The sequence below is a fragment of the Ipomoea triloba genome, chromosome 1, assembly GCF_003576645.1.
Source record: "Ipomoea triloba cultivar NCNSP0323 chromosome 1, ASM357664v1".
Taxonomy (NCBI): domain Eukaryota; kingdom Viridiplantae; phylum Streptophyta; class Magnoliopsida; order Solanales; family Convolvulaceae; genus Ipomoea; species Ipomoea triloba.
The window spans coordinates 29499247-29527042 of NC_044916.1; the positions used below are offsets into that span (position 1 = coordinate 29499247).

At 34.1% G+C, this 27796-nt stretch overlaps 4 protein-coding genes across 9 annotated transcripts; all 4 read left to right on the plus strand.

The window, feature by feature from the left end:
• The first annotated feature begins 8638 nt into the window (after window positions 1-8638).
• On the plus strand, window positions 8639-11220 carry LOC116019513 (alpha-1,3-arabinosyltransferase XAT3-like). Of its 2 annotated transcripts, none has more exons than XM_031259755.1 (3): window positions 8639-9074; window positions 9156-9233; window positions 9715-11220. In XM_031259755.1, the coding sequence occupies exons 1-3, from the start codon at window positions 8876-8878 to the stop codon at window positions 10992-10994; spliced, it is 1557 nt and encodes a 518-aa protein (XP_031115615.1). In that variant the 5' UTR covers window positions 8639-8875; the 3' UTR covers window positions 10995-11220. The 2 variants fall into 2 exon arrangements, with proteins under 2 accessions (XP_031115615.1, XP_031115623.1); XM_031259763.1 differs by having other exon boundaries at window positions 8887-8982.
• Window positions 11221-13004: 1784 nt separating this feature from the next.
• LOC116030916 (F-box/LRR-repeat protein At5g63520) lies at window positions 13005-17109 on the plus strand. Of its 2 annotated transcripts, none has more exons than XM_031273295.1 (10): window positions 13005-13350; window positions 13426-13533; window positions 13833-13925; window positions 14013-14159; window positions 14304-14405; window positions 14574-14607; window positions 14773-14925; window positions 15221-15402; window positions 15712-15830; window positions 16253-17109. In XM_031273295.1, the coding sequence occupies exons 1-10, from the start codon at window positions 13135-13137 to the stop codon at window positions 16701-16703; spliced, it is 1605 nt and encodes a 534-aa protein (XP_031129155.1). In that variant the 5' UTR covers window positions 13005-13134; the 3' UTR covers window positions 16704-17109. The 2 variants fall into 2 exon arrangements, with proteins under 2 accessions (XP_031129155.1, XP_031129147.1); XM_031273287.1 differs by having other exon boundaries at window positions 13006-13350; window positions 14568-14607.
• A 1612-nt stretch (window positions 17110-18721) lies between these two features.
• LOC116030933 (MADS-box transcription factor 23-like) lies at window positions 18722-21209 on the plus strand. 2 transcript variants are annotated; one of them, XM_031273305.1, is made up of 8 exons: window positions 18722-19060; window positions 19660-19750; window positions 19853-19944; window positions 20254-20353; window positions 20435-20476; window positions 20577-20618; window positions 20739-20878; window positions 20950-21209. In XM_031273305.1, exons 1-7 carry the CDS (start codon window positions 18879-18881, stop codon window positions 20865-20867), a joined length of 678 nt encoding a protein of 225 aa, XP_031129165.1. In that variant the 5' UTR covers window positions 18722-18878; the 3' UTR covers window positions 20868-20878; window positions 20950-21209. The 2 variants fall into 2 exon arrangements, with proteins under 2 accessions (XP_031129165.1, XP_031129173.1); XM_031273313.1 differs by having other exon boundaries at window positions 19660-19735.
• Window positions 21210-22941: 1732 nt separating this feature from the next.
• LOC116017861 (short integuments 2, mitochondrial) lies at window positions 22942-27243 on the plus strand. Of its 3 annotated transcripts, none has more exons than XM_031258513.1 (9): window positions 22942-23142; window positions 23213-23317; window positions 24113-24190; window positions 24276-24417; window positions 24536-24606; window positions 24951-25047; window positions 25163-25377; window positions 25563-25767; window positions 27002-27243. In XM_031258513.1, the coding sequence occupies exons 1-9, from the start codon at window positions 22975-22977 to the stop codon at window positions 27211-27213; spliced, it is 1293 nt and encodes a 430-aa protein (XP_031114373.1). In that variant the 5' UTR covers window positions 22942-22974; the 3' UTR covers window positions 27214-27243. The 3 variants fall into 3 exon arrangements, with proteins under 3 accessions (XP_031114373.1, XP_031114391.1, XP_031114381.1); XM_031258531.1 differs by lacking the exon at window positions 27002-27243 and adding an exon at window positions 26714-26830; XM_031258521.1 differs by lacking the exon at window positions 27002-27243 and having other exon boundaries at window positions 25563-26079.
• Window positions 27244-27796: the final 553 nt, after the last annotated feature.

The window sequence follows — 27796 nt, forward strand, 5'->3', positions numbered from 1 at the left end:
ACATTCAGTATGTAAATTGTGGATATTTAGTATATAAAATTGTAAATATTCAGTATGTAAATTGTGAACATTCAGTATATAAAAATTGTGAACATTCAGTATATAAATTGTAAGCATACAATATATAAATTGTGTATTTTTATATCCGGGTCCACATAATATTTAGTATAAATTGTGTATTGCCCGCTACATATGTTTGGGTCAATATAAGATGATTTAATGAACTAATGAACCAATCTGGTCAATACTTTGTCCATTAATTGGGCTGGTCCAGTGCGAATGAAAATTAGTCTGTGTGCGATACGGGCTTAATAAAGCGACTCCAACAGTTAGGGCCTATTCAGGACACCTCGTAGCTTGACAAAAAGATGCTATATATGTTTTATATGATTAAAAAATCCATTTTGTTTTACAATAAGATATTTAAAATTTGTTACAAACTTATAAATTACAGTTGCATAGTTACAAGAAAATCGTATAGACATATGTTTTGTGATCCATGAGACGTGAACCTCTTCCCTATTAACTAGGTTTCGCTTTGAGAATTTTTTGAAATTCTACTTGACACGAACAAAATTAGACTTGATATGTAGAGTTGTAGACTTCTAGTGTACTCATCATATATATATTGTCTTTAACAATAAAAATAGAAGAAATAAATATAATATATTGTCTCTAGTTGACTAATTTATTGAAATGAAATAAATTAGTAAGTACAGAGTAGTTATGTATTTATTTAATACTTTAGATTAGGAGAATAGGTAAATAATATAAATCATTTTTAAATATCATATCTGACATATAAAATGATACAAACAAATGCATATACTTTAACACAAACATGAAACCAAAGGAAAATACTCTTAATATCTTCGATTGATACTTGATACGGAAACATTTTAAATCCAAATTATTAACTAATTAATGGGGCAAAAAAAAAGTATAAACCCTAATTTGGCAAGGTTTTTTTAGTAGAAGTTATCTACGAAAATTTGAAAATAATTTAATAATAACAAAAAAAAAAACAAACATTTATATTGTTCTAAAGGGAAAAAAAAAAGAAAAAAAAAAAGAGACATATTTAATCTTGGACTATTTCTCGCACTTTTTAGAATTGAATGAAGTATGCTGGCCAAAACCTTTGGTAGGACGGAGAAGGTTATGCAAAATTGCAAATAACCAAAAAAATGTGTCACTTAAATGAAAATTGAGTGAAAAATTTTACACCTCTAATAACTTAGTAACTAATTCTATACCACACATATAACGTAAACTAACAACATGTTTGGTTCACATAATGAATTTTAAGGGAATAGGAATGTTATTCCTTGGGGAATGGAATAGACATGGAATAGAATAGAATTTGTATTCCATCGTTTGGTTCATGAAGGGAATAGACTTTAGGAATGTTATTCTAGTGTTTGGTTGGTGAACGAATATAAATGAAATATATGTTTAAAAGACATAAATACCCTTTTATCAAATATTATAATAATAATAATAATAATAATAATAATAATAATAATAATATAATAATAATAATGATAATGATAATAATAATAATAATAATATTATTATTATTATTATTATTATTATTATTATTATAAAAAGTGGAAGAGTTACGTTGTGAGTACTTTCCTTAGTGCAAGAGAAGCACATGCCAAACTAAAATTAGGTTCTTAACCCAAAACACCATTCTAAAATCTAAAGGCACCCGCCGCCACCACTGGACAATCGAACTCCCCAGGCCATCAGAAGGTTGTGACTTGCGAAGATCCTCCGGCTGGGTGGCCAGCACCAGTATGAGCAGCGGCTGATGAGATCATAGTCTCCATTTGCGAAGCCAAAGCCTCCACTACCAACGACATCCACAGACTGCGACGGAACGATCTAAAACGACGGGAAGTCGCCGGTGACCGATCGATGATCGGACCATCTGAGGCTGATCGCAAAGATTAGACGACTCCATCCCTGTCACCCATTTCATGATCCGACGAAAGAGATGAGAAGACAGAGAAAGATAGCATAAAGTTTTTAGGTTAAACAAGGGCAAAATGGGAAGTAAAATATAAAAACTATTCCTAAGAATCCAGGGGGGGCCCTGGTAATAGCTATTACCCTTGCAAGGGTAATAGCTCATTCCCAGGAACATTGTTCCTGGGAATACAAATGCAAACCAAACAACGGAATAGGCTATTACTGTGAATGCTATGTCATTCCCTGCCTATTCCGTGAACCAAACACCCCGTCAGGGACTAAAACGGTTATTTCCTCATTTTTATTTTTCATGTTTTTATTTTAATTTTTATTGAATTAATATTTATATTTTTTCATTTATTATTTTAATATTTTATAATTTTAAATTTATTTTTTATTTAATAGGGTTAATGCAATTTATAAACACACATATATAGAGTAAACTTAATTAAAAAAAACATGCACTAGATTAATTAATATAAAATCTTAAATCTTAAATAATATTTTTTAAACAAAATTTTAAATAATATAAATCAATTCATAGTTAAATAATAAAATTAAATCTAACGTATAAAATGAGACAAACAAATACATACTTTAAAACAAACATGAAACCAAAGCAAAATAATCATAGTATATATATTCTATTGATAACCCAACACGGAAACATTTTTAAACCAAATTGCGAAAACTCATGAAGTTGCACTATTGATAACCCAACACGGAAACATTTTTGTAAGGTACAAATGTTATATATATATATATATATATATATATATATGTTCAAATGTGTTCGCGCCTTCCCATGCGGTCGGTGCGGTTCACACCACTCAATGTTAGAAAATACACCACTCAATGTTAGAAAACGCACCACAATGAAATTACAGAAAAACACCATAAAACACACTACACACCCAAAATAATGTATCATAACTCCCCTACCCCTAATGGTGCATTTGCTAACACTGTGTGGTGTATATTTACATACCTAGTGGTGTGTTTTTTGATGATGCGTATCTAATGATGCACATTTGTGTGGTGCATTTTCTAACACTGAGCGGTGTATATCTGTATACATAGTGGTGAGGCCGCACTAACCGCACGTTAAGGGGCGGCCACACCTGATTATGACATATATATATATATATATATATATATATATATATATATAGGCGCACTCCCATGAGAACTGCCACCCAGGAGAGAACTGCGGACGAATCAGAGCCGTCCACGTGTTCAGATCAACGAATCAACGACGCATTTTCGTAAATAATTAAAACTTTGGTGCACCTAGTTTCACTTACAAATGCAAGTAAATATTGGTCCACCCACGCTCACTCCGGGAGCTGGCCCAAGGGAATCGTCACTCGCAGGAATCAAACTCGGGTTCTCCTAAAATTCTTCTCACAAAGAGAACTCACTTGCCACTTAAGCTACCCTAGGTTATATTCTTTAAAAATAATAACGCAATATACAAGTTAACACAAAAATTGATTATGTCGACACAGTTCCTATTGATGTTAAATAATTTTAGATTAGATTGGAGGTGGCGGTTCTCAAAAAAAAAGATTGGAGGTGGCGTCTAGGAATATAATTTATATGGGCCAAGCATATTGATGAAGGTTACCCTTAGGTGGACTAGGATAAGGCTCTTCCTTTGACTACTAATCTGTTTACGTTAGGAGAAAGCCCAAAATATTTAGAAGAAGTCTACATCATTACATCTCTTCAATTCCTGCCATGGAACTTAAGTTGCAGTTGTCATTCTTTTACGGGCGTTTGCTTGGAGAGGTGAATTAGGTGGGATTTGGGAATGGAATTGTAATAATAATGTGGAAATAATATGGTAATTTAAATTTTAGTGTTTGATTTGTAAGAATAGAATTACTGAAAATTTCAATTTCAATATTTTGTATACGTGAGAATTGAAAAGGAATAAGTAGTGTAAAATTCAAAATGCTTATACTTATTAATTGTTATTGTTATTATTATTATTATTATTATTATTATTATTATTATTATTATTATTAATAATGACCAATGACCTATCTAAGAGCAACCAAACACTGTAGTAATTTTTTGTCAAATTTTTTCGTGCCAAGTAGAATGAATGGTAGGAAAAAAAAAGGGGAGGATTAAAAGGGGGGAGTTAAAACATTTTAGGACCAAGATTCGAATCACATAAAACAAAATCTAAAATTGATTACTTTTTTTTTTTAACGACACTCATAATTCTTTACAATGTAGTATATATTATATATTTTCTTAATTTTTTCAGCTCAAATCAATGCTCCAAAATAATTACTTTAAATACCATTTTATACTATTTTTTTCAACTTTTTTTCCACAAAATAATTAGGAGACTTTTCTAACTCGGAGCAATTAAACTTGTATGAACTTAGACTTGAAGTCTAAACCTTGGAATGTGGCCTTCACATTCATAATGGGTTGACCGTAAACATCAACATTCACATACATGCATGAAGTGACTTATACATCTAATAGATTCAGTGAAGTGTATATTAGCCCAATTCGTTGCATTTGAAAAAAGCTAAATTTAAAGTTCTCCATAATGGCTATACAGTATACACAAGAGAATCAAGGAACTAGCTATCCTAGGCAGTGAAGATAGATTCATTATATTATATTATTGATCAAATTAAAATGGCAGAAGAAATATGATCTATAGTCCTAGTTCTGCCCCCCTCGGTAGCAGCATATTTATATATCTTGTTTCCTTTTTATTTTATTATTGAATTGATACATTACGTTTTTCGTTGATGCTAGATTAATCTAAACCGTGAATTGTCCAAGCAGCTTGTCGTCTGAGGAGGCTTAACTACAAAATGTTATAAGTGAGAGTCAATTAATTATTCTCGTTCTACTGCTAAAATGGTGATTTTAAGTTAAACAGTCAATCACTTGAGTTAACCTTGCGGGTTTTTTTTTTTATTTGATAAGTTGTGGGTTCACATGCATGCAATGCAAATTAAATAAGTGAAGTGTGACTTGGTGGGTCTGGTGATGATGGAAATAGTAGCCTATGCTATGATAGCCAGCTTGGAAGTGGATAAGTGTGTAAACAAAGAAAGAAAGAAAGGGCGTTGCATTGCATGCATCTTTGCTGGGATCCATGCGGCTATGGAATCTAAAAAGTAAAAACGGTCCAGTCTGTACAACTCTATTGGAGCTGACATCCTTGTCAGTTCTCACAATTATTAACGTACCCTCCACTCTCCGCTCAACGGTAAACTCTGGACGCGCCCATTCCTACACCAACTTGCATGTTTGAATAATTTGTAATTGGCTATTGCTGCAACCTATACAAATTTTATATCTACTCACTCTGTTATAATGTAGTATCTGTTCATGTTGACTCCACTGAGACTCGAATTCACTCCTATCATTCATGTAGGAGTGTAAATCAAGACACCGGATAGCACTAGACCACAAGGCCTTTGGCTTAATATAATTAAAGTGGTCTAATCATTTTAATTTTATCATTATTCTAGGCCGAGTGTAAAGAGATACTTGCACATTTATATGTTTATACATTGGTTTTAGGGTTTAACATTATTAGCTTATCAGTCAATTTTAACTTATTTGACCACTATTAGCTATTTTGATTTTGTTAAATAACTAATATGAGTGTTTGATTAAATTAACTTTTAGTAACAACTTATTGCTCTAAAAGATAAAATTCAAAAACAACTTTTTGAGTAAGTCATTTTGCATGTAATAAACTATCAACTAACAACTAATTTACCAAATATTTTTCTACAATCAGCTAACGCTATCAACTAGTCAAACTCACTAACCAAATCAGCTAACATCTATTTACCAAACACCCCATTATATATTCATCACAATCATTTCAATTACAATTCATTAAAAATAATCTTGTGATCTGGAAAATGATTAGAGCACTAAACACTTCAAATATTTTGATTGATTAAACGCATCTAAAATATATATACACGGAGTATTTGATAATGTTAAATAAGAATCAAAGAATATTGAATATAATAACCAAAAAGGTAAAAAGTAACCGCCTAGAATTTCTTCCAAAAACTATATGAGTATAAGCAAGTTGCATATAGATGTGAGAGACGATGGCACATTCTGATGGGTTTTAACATGCCCCCATATGGTTTTGTTTGTATGGTGGGGTTGGGCTTGGCAACTGCACGTGATATGCATGTGCTTCGACACAATAGGGGGCTATCTCTTAATTTCACGTGCTTGGATCCTTTTTTTTTTTTTTTTTTGAAGCAAAGGAAGCACAAATTCTTTTCTTTGTAACAAAAATGCCACTAAATAAAAAGCAGTTAGTAAAAGTATGCTGCCCAATTTCTCTTAATGTAATCAATATAGTTACGATGCATGGCGTGTAATTAAGATTTCTATAATATAAAGGGCCTATATGCAAACACGATATATGAATATTTTTTTTGAGTACTATTAACTCTGTTACAATGTAGTATCTGTTCATAGCTACTTTCTCAGCCAAATGAAAAATAAAAAGTCAATATTGCTCCCACTAAGATTCACCCACCTCTCCCATGTGGGAGTGCAACCAGGTACCACTAGATCACAAGGTCTTTGGTTAGTTAAATTTATTTACATGCATTTTATTATTTATGCACATTAAAGTTTACGTTTATGAATATATCAAATAAATATTATCAATATAGTACATGATAAATATTATTAAACATTATGTATTGATTGACATTGTTAAAGGCTTAATATAAAATGACATCGTTTTAGACAAAAGTCTAACATACAAAGTGGATTTTAGTCAACAATATAATTTGCAATATCCAATCTTGTGCATGTGTGGAATACTATTTTTTGAGTACTATTGACTGTTACAATGTAGGATTTGATTGACCTACCATTTAAAAAGCTAAATCATGTCGCTCAACTATAAGGTCTTTGACGAAAACTAGATATTTATAAGGTCTTTGACGAAAACTAGATATTTATATAGTACCGTTTTCTTTTTTCTTTTTGACTTTTTTCCATATGTATGTATGCATGTATCTATTCCATCCCGTGATTCAAAACACTTATTAAAAGTATGTTGCCCAATTTCCCTTCAAGCAAGTTCAATGGTTTGAAGATTTTTTGGATTTTTGTTAAATATGTAGGCCAATTAAATTTGAAAAAAAAAATGAAAATAACCAATTGGTAACTATATATTCTAGCTTATACTCCTTTTAAGCGTATATGTTATGGCCATGCTTCATTTTTTTTTCTCTCTTACAAATAAAAACTCTTGTTTAGTAGAAAATTACTGTAATTTAGAAGTGATGTGTAGATGTATTTATAATTAACTTATTATGATTAAATGAATGTATTATGAATATTTTATTATAATCAAATAAATAATATTATATTATTGAATGTGAACACACACACACACACACACACACACACACACATATATATATATCTTTGTATTCTATATCATACATGAAGAAATTATTTAGTAAAGTGATAGTATTAATTGTAATATTTTTATAGCATATTTCATAAAAAAAATTATTTGTGTCAATAGTTATTATTTGAAGTATTTATGCTTACAAGTTTGAATAATTTTTACCTGGTGAATAAATTAAAAGATGCAAAATTTAATTAAAAGAATATACTTTATAAATTATTAGATTGGGGGAAAATATTATATATATACATTGCAAAATTTGATGAATCTATAGTAGTGACTTAATGAATACGTAATTGTACTATAATTGAATAAACATGTAGTTATGACATAAATTTGAATATATATAGCTGTTATTTAAAATATATTAATTATATGTTTTTAATAATATATTTTTTTATTGGTTAATTTTATTTGTACACAAAAATTAAAGTTAATTTTTTATTAAATAGATTAGAGAGAAGTATTAATCTATTAAAATTCTAAATAATTTTCAAAGTTTCTTAACCACTCAATCACTTATCTTTTAAGCAAGTGGAATGAGTTTACAAAATTTTCTTTTATTATAACTATAATAGATTCTAACTCCTCTCTCTTCTTTCACCTTCACCTCAATCAAGACAGTTTGTGTAGATAAGATGTAGATGCATTGATGCCAAATGACATTACGAGAACCAAATGCATCATACTATGGCCCTGTTTGGTACATGTTAAAATAATAGCTTGTTTTGAAACATTATCACAAATAACATTTCAAAATAAGCTAATTGCTTAATCAAATACTAATGACATACTACGACATATTATCGTTTTAAAAAATGGTCGAAAGGGGTGGTCAAATGAGTGTAGTATAATTCATGTGCTTAAAAGTCACAAGTTTAATTTGAGGACATATTTTTATACTTTTCTAGTGCAATCTATATTCCATATTTTATTTATTCATCGACCCTGCTTTCTAGTGCAATCTATATTCCATATTTTATTTATTCATCGACCGTGCTTTCTAGTGCAATCTATATTCCATATTTTATTTATTCGTTATTACACAAAAACAGAATTTATAGGGTGTATATTTTTGAATTGTAAAAAAGAATTTTTCTTTTTATTAAAAAAATGGTGAAAGTTTTTAGTGTAGCATGATAGTAAATATTATTAGTTTCTCCAAAAAAAAAGAAAGTGTTATTAGTAGACTGTAGAGGGTTCAGGGGCGACCCCACAGGATTCCCTCCCATGCCCAACGCCAACTCCATTCTTTCCTTTTCTTCCTTGTAATCTGCAAAAAGAGTGCAGAAAAAAACCTTCCCTTAAGCCAACCTCCCATACCCATTTTCATTTCCCGAGATACAAACAAAACTCTCTTCTTTTACACTCTTTTTTCCCCATAAAGCTATCATCTTTGCTCCATTTTTGCACCGTGTACATACACCCTGGTGCAGGAATATAGCGATTAGGATGGTGCACTACCAGAGAAGCCATCAATCTGGGAAGAAAGGGGCTGATGTTGATCATGAGGACGAGGAATCTCATCACCCCCTGGGTTTGGTGTGTGGGAATAATGGGTATAACAGCAAGAGAGCAAAGCCCAAGCTTCTGTCTCTCCTCTTTCTGTCTCTTATTTCTTGCTGCTTTATTCTTGCTCCCCAGCTCCTCAGTAAATCTCTCTCTCTCTCTCTCTCTCATTCTTGGGCTCATTCATTTTCTGGTTTCTGATTTTACATCTGTGTGGGAACAGGCTCTTTTGGCTTTGAAGGTGATGGGCTTGCTCATGAAACCGATTCAAAGGCTTCCTTGTGCTCTTCTATCTCTAATGGTTAGTGTACTCTCTTCTTCTGCTTTTAAAATATAAGATTCCCTTTTTTGGGTTCACTTTTTAGCAGCTATTTATTGACCATGTGGACTAATTAATCTTCAGGGTCTATTATTTTTATTCAGTCTTTGAATTTAACTTAAGTATCAGCATGTACAGTTGCAGATATGGATAACCATAACCCATATTTTGTTGATTTTGAAGTGTTTTTTTCCTTGTTGGTTTGGTGGGTGAGCTTAGTGTCAGCATGGCATGAGATTGGTTTCATTTTATGACAACAAAATTAAATTGTTTTCCAGTTCTGCACATTATTTGCATTTCTATCTATTCAGTTTGACTAGGATATGATGATGAAATGTATTAATTTGTTCTTGGATATGTGAAAGGGGAAGCTGTTACTTTGGTTGTGTTGTGTAACCTAGTATTTGTGTGTTTAGTCCATTGTCTGTAAATATTAATGGAACAGTTAATTATGTGACTGCAGGGAACATATGCTGTGATAGGAGTAGCTTTAGATCAGATGTTTGTATTATGAAAGGGGATATAAGAACAGATTCTGGTTCATCATCAGTTATCCTTTACAAGACCAATGATTATTACAATGGTTATTTTCTGGGCGGTACACGTGGTGAAAAGATCAGACCGTATACAAGGAAGTGGGAAACGAGTGTCATGGACACGATTGATGAATTAGACCTTGTTGTGAAGGGGCAGAAATTTGGGGTTCATCACGGGTGTGATGTTCAGCACAGTGTACCTGCTGTGTTCTTCTCGACGGGAGGGTACACTGGTAATCTTTACCATGAATTCAACGATGGAATACTGCCTCTCTACATCACGTCTCAGCGTTTTGAGAAGAGGGTTGTTTTCGTTATCCTTGAATATCATAACTGGTGGATTACTAAGTATGGCAACATTCTCTCGCAGCTCTCTGATTATCCAGCCATAGATTTTCGAGACAACAGGACCCATTGCTTTCCTGAAGTCCATGTTGGTTTGAGGATTCACGATGAGCTAAGTATTGATTCTTCGTTGACAAAAGGTAACAAGGGCATCGGGGATTTTAGGCAGCTTCTGGACCGAGCATATTGGCCTAGGATACGAGGTCTAATTCAGGATGAGGAACGTGAAGCTCGAGTGAATATGGAAAGATCTGCGTTGTCACCATCAGCTAATACCTCAATAGAGATGCCAATATTGCATAAGCAAAATTCGGTGGCGCCTAAACTGGTCATGATAACTAGGAATGACTCAAGAGCAATAACGAACGAAGACTCATTGATCAAAATGGCTGAAGAAATCGGGTTCCAAGTCGAGGTTTTGAGGCCTGCTAGGACCACAGAGCTTGCAAAAGCTTATCGGCTTCTCAATTCGAGTGATGTTATGGTTGGAGTTCACGGGGCTGCCATGACTCATTTCCTCTTCTTGAAGCCCGGGGCAACCTTCATTCAAATCATCCCCCTTGGAACAGACTGGGCAGCAGAGACTTACTATGGGGAACCCGCAAAGAAATTGGGACTGAGGTACATTGGCTACAAAATCCTTCCTAAAGAAAGCTCTTTATACGATGAATACGATGAAGATGACCCTGTACTGAAGGACCCTAACAGCGTGAACGAGAAGGGCTGGGAGTTCACGAAAAAGATATACCTCGATCACCAAAATATGAGATTGCACCTTGGAAGATTTCGAAAGAGACTTCTCCGTGCCTATTATCATTCCGTTATCAAGACGAATGAACAGTTTGGTCTTCAAAGTCAGTAAATTCTTATCTCATTTGTGTTTTTATCACCTATCATTTTTAGGCCACTGTAAATTAGATCCAGCAGGAAAGAGTAAAAAAAAAATTAAAAACTTCTTGTTGTAGCAAAGATCAAAGATCAGTAGGAATGCAATGAAGTTTTTCTCTTTTGGGAATTTCCTTTGTGAAGCTTTGAATTAAATGATTCTTTGGGTATTATTCCACCTGGATTTGAGACAGTTCCCACTATTTGCTGCTCTTTATCACAAGTATACTACATTTCCTGGAAACCTTAGTTGATAGTTTGATGAAGTTTAAGCAAGGGAATGAAGCTTCAAACACATTTGTTCATAAGTGATGTGTATGTATTTACTATTTAGTCCATCCTTGTGAGTTTGGTGTATTTACTAACACTAAAATGGGTACTCTGAGCTTTAACAGGATTCCCATTTTCCAGCCCCAATTATTGTACTCTCAGCTTTGGTGGTGAGGATCTGTCAATGCTTATGATTCTGTTGAAGAATCATATGGTCAGTCAATGTTTAATCCAAGATTATTGGTCTGTATTATTGCACGTGACTACTGAGTCCACTCTGACTTCTGGCCACTTATTTTGTTTTCATTCTCATGCTTGAGCTTTTGCCCTTTTTTTTTTTTTTTTTTCAAAGAAAAATTCACATCCAATACTTAAAGTCGTGTATTAGATTTTTTTTTTTTTTTTAAAGTCGTGTATTAGATAAATTGTTCTCACAGTGAATCGCACTAGAAAAAACTTGTGTGATAAGTTTGACCCAAAAAATGTTAGTAATAGTCGAATTTATGACCTTATGTTACGAGAATATACTCTACCTATTTGAGCCCTGATTTCGAGTTATTGCACTCCCTAGAGGCGGTAAAGGCGGCTTAGGACCATTGCATAGGGTCTATATATATATATATATATTTTTTTTTGAAAACCAAATAAGCAGGTATATTAATGCAAAAGCGTAGAAACAAAGTCAGGAGGGACTAAGTCTCAGTACAAAGTCGCAAATTGCGTAAAAGCGAAAGAGGCTAGAGTATGAGCAATAAGAGTAAATTAAGAATTTTTTTTAGTACTATTAACTATGTTATAATGTACTATCCTTTTCAAAAAAAAAAATGTTATAATGTACTATCTGTTCAAATTAATATATTGTAAAACATCTTTAGTTTAATTAAAACGGTCCAGCCACTCCATTATGATTGGACATGTGAATGCTCATAAAGTTTATATTATCAGTTATATATAATTATATATCCTCATCAGAACCATTTGGCATTGATCCCTCGATGCATATAGCTTTTCTTAGATATGGATTGATTGCGGTTTGAATTAATTTGATCATACTTCTCTGTCTAAAAGTGACAAAAAATCAAAGTCGAACACTACTTATGTCAGAAATGAAAATCGTGTACTTAAATTGACGGAGACACTAAAGTCATAGGATCAAAAATGGAAAAAACTCTTGTTGAGAAATATTACCTGTAACCATTTTGGTTGATAATAATAATAATAATAATAATAATAAATGTGTAATTTTACATTTTCACTATTGTTAAACATATATTATATAAATAATAAATGTGCAAACACTATTGATTTAAATTTTTAGTTGAAAAATCAAAATATAATGTCCAAAAAACTAGTCAAGTAGTTAGAATCTGATTCTTGTACATAAAGATTACGATTTCAATTATTTTCAACAACTTTTAGTCGAGTTCATCTCATAGGATCTTCATAATGCAATTTATGAATTAAACTAAAGATGCCTTAAACCTATTACAATAATTCCAATTCCAACTTTTGAAATAAACATCCAGCGTTCCAAAAAAGTGTCTTCAACAATACAAATTCAATATTTTTAAAAGGATATCTTTAAAGAATATTTTTAAATAGGAATATTTATTGTCTCATTATCACGTCATCAAATTCAGTATTTGTAATTGTAGGGGCAAAAGGCAAAAGGTGATCCAAACAGTAATTTATAAAAGTGCGAGGGTTGAAAATAAAATAAGGCAAGTTGTGGCAGATTATTCTCGTTTCTCCATTTCCGCCGCCAGGAGAATCTGGCGAGTAGTGACCCGGCCCCGGTCCTAGACGTAGAGGTGGAGTGATACGATACACTCAACGCCGCCTTGGAAATGGAGGAACCTTCCCTCATACACAGACAGATGCACCGAGAAGCCACCACCATCGACTCGATCGGCGACGATCTTCTTCACAACATCTTCTCCCGCCTCCCCGCGCCGTTTTGCGCCACCGTCGCCTGCGTTTGCCGCTCTTGGAACCTTATCGCCACCCGCATCCTCTCCTACCCCAAGTTCTCCTCCGCTCTCTCTCGTAACCCTTCCCTTCAGGTCATGCCCCGATTCCCCGTAAAATTCAATTAATTTTTCCGAGGAATTACTAAATTTTGTGGCTACGTGATGTAGGATGCTGTAAATGAGGTAATTGAAGAGGTCCTGTCGCAGCCGATTCGACCTCAGTTCGCCATTGCTTCCGTTGGCCCCAGCTTTAGCTTGGAAGATGCTCATGCACTCGTAAAAACTCTATCTACCTCTCTATGTTTCTGCTGTCGAGAATTAAATATTCAAATTGAGCTTCAGAATTACTACTGATTTTACAACGTTTATTATTATTCTGCGAATATATGGATGCGCACATGTCGATAGCTCAGCTCATATGTCTGTGTGACTGTGTGTGTGTATATTAGTATATACAACAATGGACAAGCTGGGATTTTAGGAATGTTTTACATTCTCTGAGTCTTATAATTCTTGAGAAGAGTCTCTGTACCATAAGTGTTCTTTTGTTGTAATTGAAATTCTATGTTTTGTAGATTTCTAGAAGATTGGACTCCAGAATTCCAGTAATTTCTTGCACATCACAAGGAATTATTGGTAGAGATGCACTAACTCATGAGTTTCAAGAGGTTGGCTCAATGTAATGAAACTTTCAGTTTGATTGATTTGACTTCTGATCATGAAAATTGAGGTGGAAGTCACTGAAATTTCTCCAGGTTCAATGGGAAATAGTTGATGATGACGATGACGACAACGCTGAGGATGTTAATATGTTGCAGAATGCAAATGTAGGAGTCTTGTTGAGTGTTGGTTTCTTGCCAGGATTGAAAGCCAATTTGATCCCTTTATTGTGGAATACTCGGGTAATACTATCGGTTTCATTTTACATGGGAGATTGGTGTGCTTGCTTTCAATATTTATATAAGGTTTTCTACTTGTATTTGATTGGATGTGTTATTAACTGTTGTGAATAGATGTTTGAACAATTTGATTGGGCAACATTGCAGGGAACTCGAGGACTCATGGTTGATGAATTTGTGATGAGTATCAGGGAATACTCATCTTTAGTTTCTGGCACCACATCCCCACAGGGGATTATATTGTTCGCAGTAAGTTGTACATCTTTTAATGTTTCAATAAGCAATCCATCCCTTTTACACATTACATTGCAGGTGTATAAAGTTGCAACAAAATTTAAGGGCCATTGGGTGCTCTGACATATTGGTAGGATTTATTTTTGAATCTCACAAATGAGCTAATTGTTGTGCTAGGACCAGGAAACTGATATGAAAGATGTTCTTGTGAAGATGGGTGAGTATTTAATGAAATGGTGCTTTTGTATTTTGAAATTATGGGCAACTATAATTTATATATATGTTATCTTTTAGAGCATTACTTTTCCCTCCATTCTTCATTGGAATGAACCAAAACTTCATCTTTTAATTTTGCTTCAACGTTTCTTTTTTTGGTTTGTAGATTATGCATTTTCTGCAGAGACTGTAATCGTGGGTGATGGAGCTGGCAAATTCTTATACCAAATTGATAATGGAGTTAATGCCACAATTAATCAAGACTGTACTCCTGCAGCTCTAGCTCTTGTATTTGCAAAGGACAGAGACAAGCCTCCTGGTATTTTTTCTCTCATGAACTAAACATTTGGGTTTGTCTTGTTACCATAAGTTAAATTGAAAAATAAGAAAGGGTTGTATAGGGAAGAAGAAATAAAACACACTTAGCTTTTAATGAAGGAATGGAATAATGACAAAACTGGTTTAGTTATAACGAGAGGACCTTTTTGGAGTGAGGTTAAGAAGTTGTTTGATTCTGTTACAGCCTGGGCAGCTGGGCTTTAATGCGTCCATGCCATGCATATATTCTGTAAAACTTTATTGCCATTTAAAATCTTTTGGGCTTCAATGAGCAGGTGTGGGGGATACTCAATTGCATGTTATGTTGTCCAATGGCATATCAGCTTTTGGACCTACATACAAAGCTGTTTCTGTAAGAGAGAGACGCACTGGCAATACCACATGGCTGACTGCTAAGAGGGGAGCAGAGCAGGAGGACCTTGATGGTCAAACTCTGTTAGAGCAGATCTTTCATGAGGTAAAGTAAAACCTGCAATTGCTGAGTTGGTACTACTACGATTTCTAATGGACATAATAATAAACTATGGATGGCCATTATCCCAAGTTTGTATAAGACTGGGATCATGAATTGAATTTTTGTTCCTCTACTTTTACTTTTGATATAAAACACATTGTTACCCTTTGAGGTGTGGGTGTGTATGTGTTGGTTAATCTCTGTTTAGCATCTACTTTTTCAATGTTTAATTAAAGAAAATTTTAGCATGTGCCTGTCAAAGCAAGATCTTCTTCCACTGGTATAAATTCTTTTGTCCTTCAATTCCTGCAGGTAGGAGATTATTTCCATTGCCAAGCTCTATTTATTGGAGTTATGAAAAGAAGAAAGTGCTCCATTGGGGAGGAAAAAGTAAAATGGAGTACTTTGCAGGAATTTCATGAGGTCTTGAGGTAATATTTTGCACCCATTTTACTTGTTTGTCTTTCTTAAATCTTCATTCTTGATATTCAGAAAGTAGGTTCTCTCTCCTTTATAACAAGTAAAACATCGCAAATGGCACTTTTCATTAGTGATGTAATGCATATTATGTACAAAGGGCTTTCAGTCGGAATTTTCTATGCTCCCTTTGCTTCATTTCATTTTCATGTTTATTGGAAAGGAGGTAACTGGAAGTGTGTGCTTGTAATACTAGTATTGTACTCTTGAAGAGTATTATTACATTCTCTTAATGATGATGCCTAATTGTATATGAGTTATAATTTTGTGATCAAGTAGTTTACTGCATATACATGCGCTTGATGACATCTTACTCCACTGCATTAATTTCTCCCTTTTTTCATCCAAGAAAGAAACATGTTTCTTTTGTTTTCAGAGGAGATGAGGAGTACTTATATGTCAATGGTCTTGGCATCAAAAGTGGAGACTTGTTCCGTTTCTACATTTCAGATTCTAATACTGCACTATCTTCTTGCAAAAAAGTCAGCGACAACCTTAGATGTTTGAAGCAGGAATATGACTGCAGAAATCATGCAAGTGGTGATGCTGTAAACATTGATAAGAAAGCAATTTTAGGTGGCATTTCTTTCTGTTGCTGTGGCCGTGGTGAGTCGTTTTTTGGACATGCTAATGCTGATAGCTTGCCTTTCCTGGAAAACTTCCCCACGGTTCCTCTAGCTGGAAATTTTTGCGCTGGGGAAATTGCTCGTGTGGATTTAAGCTCTTACGGGGATGGGCCCGAAGAGCTGTCTTCCATCCGCTGCTGTCTACACGTGTTCAGCACTGTCTACCTGGTTATGTCATACACCCCCGCAGGACCTGCATAGCTACATCACTTATCATAACTCCATCCACAAGCCGGAGATAGTTCTCCCCTCTTCCTTGATCACATGTTTTCTTCTTACTACAAAACCCTGCAAAAGTATTGCAGTTCAACAGCATGGTCTTTAAGAAAGACGAACAGAAAGCTTCTTCCGTCTTGAGTTGAATGTGAGTTGAATGATCATCTCCTCTTCTGGCTTAATATGAAAGATATTTGCTTACAACTACTTTTCTCCTTCTGGTGTATATGTTACTTGCACTTTCTGTTCGTATTTCTAGATCTGGAATTTGGTTGTTTAACTTATTCACATTGCCATCAAATTCCTTCTATATTTACAAAATGTAGAAATGAAAAGCAATGGAGTGCTTTAGATTAAAAATGATGGTATCAAAATGAAGTTTGATTCTTCAGAAGTGTGACACAGCATTACCCAGATAGATGCATACTTTTTAAGAGTTGTGAAAGTTTAGTATGGGTATTGCTATTTCAGTATATGCATAAGGCAACATACTACGCAACTTCTAAAAAAGATTGGAAATTTAAGGCGTATCAAAAACAAAATTATTTTATACATCGAGTTTTTTTTTTTTTTTTTTTTTTTGAAGAAATTATACATCAAGTGCTAAGCAATCAAGAATCCACAAATGCACAATTTTTCATATTTAGTTTGTGATTTATGTTAAAAGAAAAAAAAAAACATTACGAATAAAAAAATAATGGCATGACAACTAAATTCTTATATTTATGAAGAACTTTTAACATGTTGCAAAAAAGATAAATATATAAAGAGTAACACTTTTGTGAGATCTCTCATGGATCCTTGATCATGAGACGAGTTGAGTCGGGTCAATAAAGTGTTTGTTATTTATAAGTTAAGAAAACATAATATTTTTAAATAAAAATATAATACTTTTACATTAAAATATAAAAGTATTACAGTTTTTCTTATAAGTAATGTTGACAAGTGTTTGTTGTTTATAAGAGAAAATGTAATATTTATGAGAAAAAATGTAATATATATACTTTTAAATCAAATGTAAAAGTATTACTTTTTTTTTTTCAAAAAGTATTACATTATCCCATATAAGTAATGAATACTTTATTCCTGATTAGTACTATATTTTTCATTGTTAATAACACGTCTCATGGACAAGAATCTGTGACAAGATCTTACACAAGTTTTTGCAATACGTAAATGAATAAATTTGGTAGATTTTCAATCACTTAGGAAAAAAAAATCATACCTACCATAGATTGGATTTACCTTTGTTGATATCATGAAATTAGATTCCCATTGACTCGAAATTTCGCGTATCAAATATTACACCAAAAGTAAAAATTCTCTATCTACCAAACACCTCTTACAAAAAACCATCTTCAACAGTAGTCAATATGCCTATCAACTCATCAATTACATCAAATCTTGCCAGCAATAATTTCACCAAGTCTATCAACATTCTTCATGGATAGCTCAGTTGGTTCATGAGTGGCAGATTATGAACAATAACACAAGATTGAACCTTGACAGCCGGTGAGAGTTGCACCCAATATAGTGGACTCCTGTGGGCACTATGCACGGTTTCTCTCACTTAATGAATTGCTGAACCATTGTGATTTACCATTTCCACAAATCCTGCCGACCAAGATATGAGGCCCCGGGCAAAGTATTTCGCCTTTTAGCAAAGTTTTTGTCATGTTAGTAATTATGAACTGTTATATCATATTATGATGCAATTTAATTTCAGTATCGGTTACCAAAATAAGAATATCTCTACTAGACACATAAAAAACGTAATTTCAAGATATTAAAGTGAGGAAAAATATTATTAAAAATTGAAAGGACAAAAATAGTAGTGGTAATATATACAGTGTTTGGAGATAAGACAAGGGGAAAGAAATAGCAAAGTTGTGGAAAAGAAGAAAAAGGTAGGATGATATAATGAGAAGGCGTTTATGGTAACGTTCCAAAAAAGGAATATATATATATATATATATACACCCCGCCTCCCCCAATTATTTCCTTTCTATTTTTCTTCCAAATGCAGTTTCACTTTCCTCCATTATCCCCCAAGATGGCAACAATTTGTACCAAAAATATAACAAAATAAAAACCGGGTTATTCATTAGAAGAGATCGAGAGAAATCTTTATTGACAGCGCAGAGAGAGAGAGAGAGAGAGATGGGGAGAGGGAAGATAGAGATAAAGAAGATAGAGAACATAAACAGCAGACAGGTGACATTCTCGAAACGCAGGGCGGGGCTGCTGAAGAAGGCTAAGGAGTTGTCCATTCTCTGCGATGCCGAGGTTGCTGTTATCGTCTTCTCCGGCACCGGCAGGCTCTATGAATTTGCTAGTTCAAGGTTTGCCTAACATTATCTTTTGCTTCTTTTAATGTTTGATCACATTTATGTTTTTATGTTGTTTTTCTTTTGCCTAATACCTTCCTCTGCTGGTTTTCACAAACTGTTTCAACTTTCAACCAATTTGAATTGTAAACTTTCAATTGTAAACATTCACCGTATAAATTGTGAACATAAATAAATTGTGTATTTTAAACCTGAATTCAATGTGGATCCAGGTCCATAGAATAATTTGCCTGAATATGTCTACAACCTATGAAGAGTCCAAAAATAAAAACGAGGTTAGCTTAAATGGTAGATCACCTGACTTAAATCACCTCTGTGTGTCCAAAGTCAACAATGAAAATTGACTTGGATTTATATCCTCAAGCCATTTATAATTAGTCTAAAATAAGCTGAAAATCTAAAATATTTCAAAGAAAATAAAAAGAACTATGGGCTAATATTAATTGGGTAGGGACCATGTAAGTGTTGCATTATTATTCCTCCAAAAAGGCCCAAGGGTGGATGACCCAGTATTTGTGGCAATATTACAGTATAGTTGAAGTGTTGCATTGTCATACACTACATTGAATGGCTCTTCTTATTGTTTGATGAAGCATGGAGCATGTTCTGGCAAAGTACAACAAAGTTCCAACCACTACAGAACCTGCTAAAGTTGAGATTGCTGCAGAGGTAACACTGATTAATGTAATTCATCACAAGGTTTAAGGCAAACAGACTTCTTTAGCTTTGTTAGTTGTTACATGATGTTAATGAACTCACTTGTTTTGATTTTGGTGTTCAATTCAGCATGATTTGCAACCTCAAGTGTTCAAGCATGATTTGCAGCCTGAAGTAAACGCTTTAAGAGCCGAACTTGCAAAGATGCATCAGCTGCACTGGTAAGCCTCCATGCAGATTTATCGAGTTAATACCCAATTTAGTCATCGACTATGATAATTTTTATTGATTTAGTCCTAATTGAGTCATCTGTTAGGACTTTGATGACTAAATTGGGTATTAACACCAGAATCATCAATTTGGCAATGTTTAAGCAGGCATAAGAATGATGCACTGAAAACTTTTGGCAAAAAAAAAAGTTCGTTCTCCCTAATTCAGAAAAACTGTACTGTTTTGTGCGATTTTGTGATTGAAAATAAAAAAGGACTGAAGTTGGTTTTCTCCATACTTTTGTTGATTATTATGCGAAGTCGAATGATGGGAAAGGATCTTGAAGGCTTGAACTTCAAAGAGTTGCAGCATTTAGAGCATCAACTGACTGAAGGGATATTAACTGTTAAGGATACAAAGGTATTCATGATTGTAAAATTGACCAAAATAAATGGTTTAATTTCTCACAATCATTTGATTTAAAAGCTGTTGTCATTTCAGGAGCAAGTACTATTTGAGCAGCTTGAAAAATCAAGATTGCAGGTAACATTATCAAAGAAACCATTTCTAATTTCTTTCAAGAAAAACGTGTAATTGCAGTGAAAGTTTTCTGAACTTAAGTGTCTTCTTTTCTGAACTGCAGGAGGAAAAGATTAAACTAGAAAACCAAGTTCTACGCGAGCAGGTAAATTATTATGACAGCATATATATATATATATATATATATATATATATATTCTGCTATCTGATCATGCTCAATGGCTGTCATCTAACTTTTCTGGTTTTATTCGATGAATAAATGCAGATCGAAGAGCTTCGACGCAGCTCCAGGCCGTATCAAGAAAACCATCTACCTGAAAAGAAGAACTTCTTGGCAAGCTTAAATGCAGTGTGTGATTGCAGATCAAAAAGAGAAGGAAATTCAGATACTTAATTGCCCTTAGTGTAAGCATTTAATTTGTTTGAATTTCATAAAGTTATATTTTCTCCTGAAGATCAATCTCATATATTTGCAGGCTATATGTAATCATGTCAGAATTGAAGAGGAAATTAGCAAAGATGACTGAAACAACCACCTCCAATGATTCACAAGTCTAATATAATGTTCCTTGATGAGCAATATACTAGTTTGTTGATTCACAAAGAAAAATGTGTCTACTATATTATGACTTGCTATATATGAAGTATGATTAGCATTTGCAGAAGCAAGTCAAAGCCCAGACATATGAACCATGAGAATGAATGAAGAGGGATTGCATTAGCCTTCCTGTTTTTACTATTCATGCATTATATACAATGTTGCAAAAATCCAGCCTAGGCCCCGATTAATCCCCGCCTAGGCGCTAGGCGCTAGTCAACCGCCTAGCGTATCACTTTAAATGGTGGTCTAGGCGGCTGGCCGGCTAGGCGACCGCCTAGGCCGCCTAAGTTCCGCCTAGGCTACCTAAGCACCGCCTAGGCCGCTTAGGCGCTGACCGCCTAGGTCTCCTAGGCGCTGACTAGACCTCTTAGGCACCGATTAGGTCGCCTACTCGGGTAATTAACTATTGTTCTTCTTTATTTTAATGGGTTATTTCACTCAAAACAACATCGTTTTAAGCAAAATAACTCTAAATTGTACAAACTCTAGATATTTTTTTGGTTAATATTTAATATTTTAGTATTAACTATTAAAGTATTATATAATTTATAATTATTAGTGTTTAAAAAATTGAAAATACTTAAACAAATTTTTAAAAAATAAAAAATAAAATAAAAAAATACACTAGCGCCTAGGCACCAATTAATCCCCAGCTAGGCGTTCTAGGCGCTAGGCGCTCCCCGAGCACTCGAGGAGTGCCTAGCCATTTTTTCAACCATGATTATATATATTGCTTCCTCGGATAATCTATCTTTCTCAATATATATTATTTGGACAAGGGTATAGATTATAGAGAGTGAGTGAGTTTAGCTTAACATGGGGAAAGTATAGAATATGATATCTGGATTATTACTCAAAAGTCTAAAGTGAAACAGTAAGATCAAATAAAACTCCAAACTATTTAGGAAAAGTCAATTGTAGCATTTAACTATAAAAATCTTCATATTAAATGCAATTAAAACTTTTTTTTTTTGTTTACCTGTAAGTTTCCTTCAATATAACTTGTAATTTTTTTAAATTTTATCTAAATAAATAAAAATATATTTAAAAAATTAAAATTGTCTATGTTGCTTCATACAAAGAAAATTATATGTGAAAGCTACAACAGCATAACCTACAATAACATGTATTTTATCAGTAAAAAGATTTTATATTTAATTTTTTAAAAATAGTTTGAGAGCATTCTTTCAAAATTTAAAAAGACAAATTTGATTATGGCAAATTATACCATGGTGCGCATAGCAATATGCACCACGTACGTAAATGACGTCGTTTTGAGCATTGTAAACTAACCGTCCCTTTTTTTGGAAATCACGTTTCCCGTTTCGGCCGGTCTGTGTATTTATGTTAATATTATGTGTATTCTAGGTAATCGTTCTGTGTACTCCAGGCAATCATTCTGTGTATTCTAGGCAACCGTTCTGTGTATTTATGTTAGTAACACATGTTGTGATGTGTTTGTGCATTCGAATGTTTGGAGGATGAGTTCTGTGTATTTTGTGTCAATATTTTGTGTATTCATGTTATTAACACAGGTTGTGATGTGTTTGTGCATTCGAATGTTAGGAGGATGAGTTCTGTGTATTTTGTGTCAATATTCTGTGTGTTCTAGGCAAACGTTCTGTGTATTCTAGATAATGATTATGTGTATTATAAATAATGATTCTCTGCGTCCACTAACATCAAAACGACGTCGTTTTGGACCAGGGTGCACGTGCCGCCGTGGTGCACGATATAACGATTGGGATTTATGGTCGCCATAACATTTGGGCCGAGTGGCATCTCAAAGGTCCAAATGATAACATGGGCCCGAAAGTTTTATAATAACTGGGCCTTGATCCAAAATTATTTCCCTCCCTCCGTCTCCCTCCGAGTCGCCGTCGTTCTGAGAGAGCGAGAGATGGCAGGAAAGAGTATAGTGAAGAAGAAAGGATGGCTAGGAGAGATGGGGTTGAACAAAGGAGGCGGTGCGATCAATTGGTTCCCCGGCCACATGGCCGCCGCCACCAAGGCCATCCGCCAACGCCTCAAGCTCTCCGACCTCGTCATCGAAGTTCGGGATGCCCGTGTATCATATCCAACCTTTCTCTTTAATTTTTTTTTTATTTCTTATTTTTAAATAATAAATATGTGCACAGATACCTTTGTCGTCGGCAAATGAAGACTTGCAACCAATCCTCTCCGGCAAAAGGAGAATAATTGCCCTCAACAAGAAGGATTTGGCCAATACCAACATCATTCATGTACTCCTCATTCCCTCACCTCTCTCTTTCACGGATTCTATTCTATTAAGCCCTATGTTTCTGATATCTGTAATTGCTGATTCTCTGATAATTTTTTAATTTTTTACTTGGAGTATATCAATTTTTGATCTTTTAAGAACCATCCATGGTTGCTTCACTAGTTGGGTATGCTTACTCCTTTTATTTTAGACCTAATATACTCTTTCTTGCCCACGTAAGGCGAAATTCCTTGCCCCGGGCCTACACAACATGATTTGTGGATGTGTTAAATCACACTGATTCGGCTGGTTAAATGGGAGGACCAATACCTAGTGCCACAATGAATCCACCACATATTGCTTATAATCTGTCACCCGGGAACCAACTTACATACTGTGCGGGCAACCTAGCTAATATACTCTTGAAAACATAAAAGAATCTCATTTGATCTTTCCTCTCCTAAAGTTTTGATTTTTTAATTTCTTCTAATAATCAACACATTGAGTTTAATTCTTATTGCTGATTTGCATAATTTGAGCATTTCTTGTTGCTGCCCATAGAAGGCACTAGTGTTCTTGATGATAGCTACACTATGTGCAAGAGAAACTGTGACATCTATACTATCAAAAGTTCAAGCCTGTCCATCGAGATATTAGTGCATAAAACCATGTCATATAAGCTTGTGTCGATTATGTTTCATACCTTGAAGTTCCACAGTGGAGGCAATATTCAGTCCATTGCTGTAGTGCTCTCTGATTTTACATTTTAGTGATCTGCATTTGATGCTAACATTTGTAGTGACTTGGTTGCATTCAGAGGTGGGTTCAGTACTTCAATTCGTGTAAACAAGAGTGCCTTCCCATTAATGCACACAGTAGAAGCTCGGTACAAAAGGTTAGAATTGTTTGTCCGTGACCCTTTTTCTATTAAAAAAATATGTAGGCTTGTATATCTAATAATCAACATTCATGTTCTGAAGCTGCTTGATCTTGCGGAGTTTAAACTGAAGGAGGCAATTTCCAGGGAACCCACACTTCTAGTCATGGTACTTGGGGTTCCGAATGTTGGTAAATCAGCACTGATCAATTCCATCCATCAAATTGCATCGGCTCGTTTTCCAGGTGAGGCATATTGCATTGCTATTTTCTCCCATGCTATAGAATCGTGTAAGGGAAATCTAATGGTAATATTGTTTTGGATGCATTTCTCTAGCAGTGATGGTTTTGAGATTTGTCTTAGCGCAGGGAAAGAAAAAAAGAGCCGCTGTGGGGCCGTTGCCTGGTGTGACTCAAGATATTGCGGGATTCAAGGTCAAATGTTTAAAAAAATTTAGTAGCTATGCATTTCTGCTCTCAGATGTTTATGAATTATTAAAACTTAGTGAATCTCAACCTCTGGTTTGGGCCTGGGTTATATTTTATTGGGAATATCTGAACATGTATTTCATAATCATAATTTCTCCATGTGTAGTTTCCCTAGATAAGGATTCCATATGGCCTCTCGTGATCACATCTAGTGACGATTTTTGTGGCTCCAAATGTTGTTATTTAGATTCGTATATTTTTTCTGCAAAAGACAAATGCCTTGTTATCTCGTATTTTTCATAATTATTTCTAAAGTATACATATTGAAATTAAAATATGATTTTATGCAGATTGCACATCAACCTAGCATATATGTCTTGGACACTCCAGGGGTGTTGGTACCAAGTATCCCTGATATAGAGACTGGGCTCAAGCTAGCACTCGCAGGTCATTCCTCTTTTTAACATAACACTTCAAAGTTTCTTGATTTAATTAATTATTTTTTTTGGGGGGTTTAAAAGGTCATATGATTAGTAGGTTTCTTTGCAAAATCTTTGTTCAGGGTCAGTAAAAGATTCTGTAGTTGGTGAAGAGCGAATTGCTCAGTACCTTTTGGCGGTTTTGAACACTAGAGGCACTCCTCTTCACTGGAAGCACCTGATTAGCCGAGAATCCGATGATCTTCATCTTGATGCTGACAACAAACCCGAATACAATATGAAGGACCTCCTTATGCAGAGGAAGCCTATAGATAAATCTGATCTGCGCTACGTTGAGGTAATGAAAAGCTTTTGCTGCTTAGTGGTAATAGTTTGAGAACCCGAGATTGTTCACTTGATGAAAGGTCGGACTACTTATGTCATCCACTATGATGATCAATCAACACGAATCATTGTTTCAGTTGCAGCATCATTGTTATGGATAAATCTGATCTTTCATGTTTTGATATTCGATGCATGCAGGATATGGTTGGTGCGGTTCAACAGGCGCTCTGTGTTACGCTCTCAGAATTTGACGGTGATTTGGAGAAGGAAGATGAGTTAGAAATTCTGATAGATCAACAGTTCGATGCTTTGCAGAAGGCATTCAAAATACCTCACAAGGCATCAGAAGCCCGGATAATGATATCTAAGAAATTCCTAACGTTGTTTCGGACCGGCAAATTAGGTACCTTTATCCTTGATGATCTTCCTCATGAAACATAATTCTAATATTTTCTTTCTTTTTTTCATTTCTGTATTGTACTACTACTTACGGATTTAATGTGCTCTTGTTCATTTGAATATGATTTAGGAATTTAATTAGAATATATACTCAAAAGATTAGGGGAACCATGCATGTTGTAATTGTTCAGGCAGGTAGACATGCATTGCATGTGTTAATATAGGCCTTTACCTAATTCTTCAATGAACATGCAAGTAAATTACTATTTCAAAAGCAAATATATTATTTCATGTAATGTAATCTTGTTTTAAAAAAGTGCTTTCTCTTTTCATTTGCTCCTATCCCTCATCGTTTACCTCATCTTGTGTTAAAAAGTGTTTAATTTTCTCTTTTCATTTGCTCCAATCCCTCATCTTCTACTTAATAATGATATCTTTATATATAATAAAATCACTGTTGCAAAAATAGCCGGCCTAGGCGCTAGGCGCCTCTAAGTCGAGGCGAATTGCTCCCTAGCGCCTAACTCAGTCGACTAGATCATGAAAGTGAATATTCAAGAATGCATGACATAATTTTTCAAAAAATTAACTGGTTGAAAAGTACTTTTTTGAGGAAAATTCTCTTAGTGGGTAGTACCCAAACATAATTTACCCAAACATAATTTTTACAAATTAATAACCATAATAAAATAACCAAAAAAATAGTCTCATAGTTATTTTAATAAAGATAAGGAAATTGGAAATAGCTAACTTACATGAGTCCAATGATTGGAACTAATTTGACAAATGGAATTGTTGATTCTGGAAGCGAAACAGGACCAGGGTAAAAATTAAAAAAAAAAACGGTTTCAATTTCCAGAGGGTCTGGACCTAAGGGCAAAGTTACTCAGAAGCAAGGGATATTTTTGAGCTTAATTTATAACCCTATGATTAATTTATCATCTTCTTAGGCCATGATTAATGTATTCTTCTAAGTTTGCTTGACTGGGAAGCCAATATCATATTATTTTGTCTGGGGATTAGGCAAAGAAGTTAACAATTGGCTAGTATTTCTTCTTGTAAGTGTTGTAAAAAACATAACAAATCAAATTTCTTTCAGAATTCTGTGTTATATATAATAATCCAATAAGAAATTTGGGTTGTTAATTTTTTAAAAATATTTACAAGAAAATATTAGCCAATTGTTAACCCATTTGCCAAATCCTTGGACAAAGTAATATGATGCTTGCTTTCCACAGTCAGGCAAACTTATCAGAAGTCAACCCCAAGTCCAAACAAGGCGATCCGGACCAAGGCGAGTCGGACTAATATGTGTGTGCCCGGGCAGCTGGTCGTTGCGGGCTATTGTCGATTGTTGCCAACTTTGAAGAAGACAACATGTGTTGATGGAGATGTATTTTTTTTTTTTTTTGCCCCCGCCCAGATAGTAGGGGTTGTCGTGCGACTTTGACACATAAAAATTAAATTTTAAATACTTATTGTAAAAATTAAATTGTAAATTATTTGAAAAAATTGGTTAATCAAACTATACACAGTGCCAAGGACCTTGTAGTCCAGTGGCATCAAACCCTTCCCTTTATACGGGAGGTGGTGGGTTCAAGTCTCTTGTGTTCAAGTCTCTTGTGCTTCAATAGGTTGAGAAAGTAGTTATGAACAGATACTGCATTGTAATAGAGTTAGTAGTATTCAAAAAAAAAAAAAAAACTATACACAGTGAAATAAAGGAAGTAGTAAAACTATATTTCAAGTAAGCATTTATTATTAATTAATTATTCATTATCTTATAGTTATATTAACACTCCATTTACCAATGCTTCAAAATATTATATTAAAAACACTATTACTGTATGTTTAGCACATGATCAATCAAGATTTAAAAATAAAAAAATAAAAAAATAAAGCACTCTAAGAATAGACGATGCAAATATAGTTTTTATGTTAGAATAACACCATTGATCATGACATTGTAAGATACTATAGCAACACATTCCATGATCAACCTTACCTAACTATCTGCAAAGCCCCATTGCCAC

Coding starts and splice junctions, on each gene's coding strand:
- LOC116030916 (XM_031273287.1), top strand. CDS start 13,135: ATGGAGGAACCTTCCCTCATACACAGACAGATGCACCGAGAAGCCACC. Junction 13,351..13,425: donor CTCGTAACCCTTCCCTTCAG/GTCATGCCCCGA, acceptor TACGTGATGTAG/GATGCTGTAAATGAGGTAAT. Junction 15,403..15,711: donor TAGAGCAGATCTTTCATGAG/GTAAAGTAAAAC, acceptor CAATTCCTGCAG/GTAGGAGATTATTTCCATTG.
- LOC116017861 (XM_031258513.1), top strand. CDS start 22,975: ATGGCAGGAAAGAGTATAGTGAAGAAGAAAGGATGGCTAGGAGAGATG. Junction 23,318..24,112: donor CCAATACCAACATCATTCAT/GTACTCCTCATT, acceptor GGTTGCATTCAG/AGGTGGGTTCAGTACTTCAA. Junction 24,607..24,950: donor AAGATATTGCGGGATTCAAG/GTCAAATGTTTA, acceptor GATTTTATGCAG/ATTGCACATCAACCTAGCAT.
- LOC116019513 (XM_031259755.1), top strand. CDS start 8,876: ATGGTGCACTACCAGAGAAGCCATCAATCTGGGAAGAAAGGGGCTGAT. Junction 9,075..9,155: donor TCTTGCTCCCCAGCTCCTCA/GTAAATCTCTCT, acceptor GTGTGGGAACAG/GCTCTTTTGGCTTTGAAGGT. Junction 9,234..9,714: donor GTGCTCTTCTATCTCTAATG/GTTAGTGTACTC, acceptor ATGTGACTGCAG/GGAACATATGCTGTGATAGG.
- LOC116030933 (XM_031273305.1), top strand. CDS start 18,879: ATGGGGAGAGGGAAGATAGAGATAAAGAAGATAGAGAACATAAACAGC. Junction 19,061..19,659: donor TATGAATTTGCTAGTTCAAG/GTTTGCCTAACA, acceptor TGTTTGATGAAG/CATGGAGCATGTTCTGGCAA. Junction 19,751..19,852: donor CAGAGGTAACACTGATTAAT/GTAATTCATCAC, acceptor TGTTCAATTCAG/CATGATTTGCAACCTCAAGT.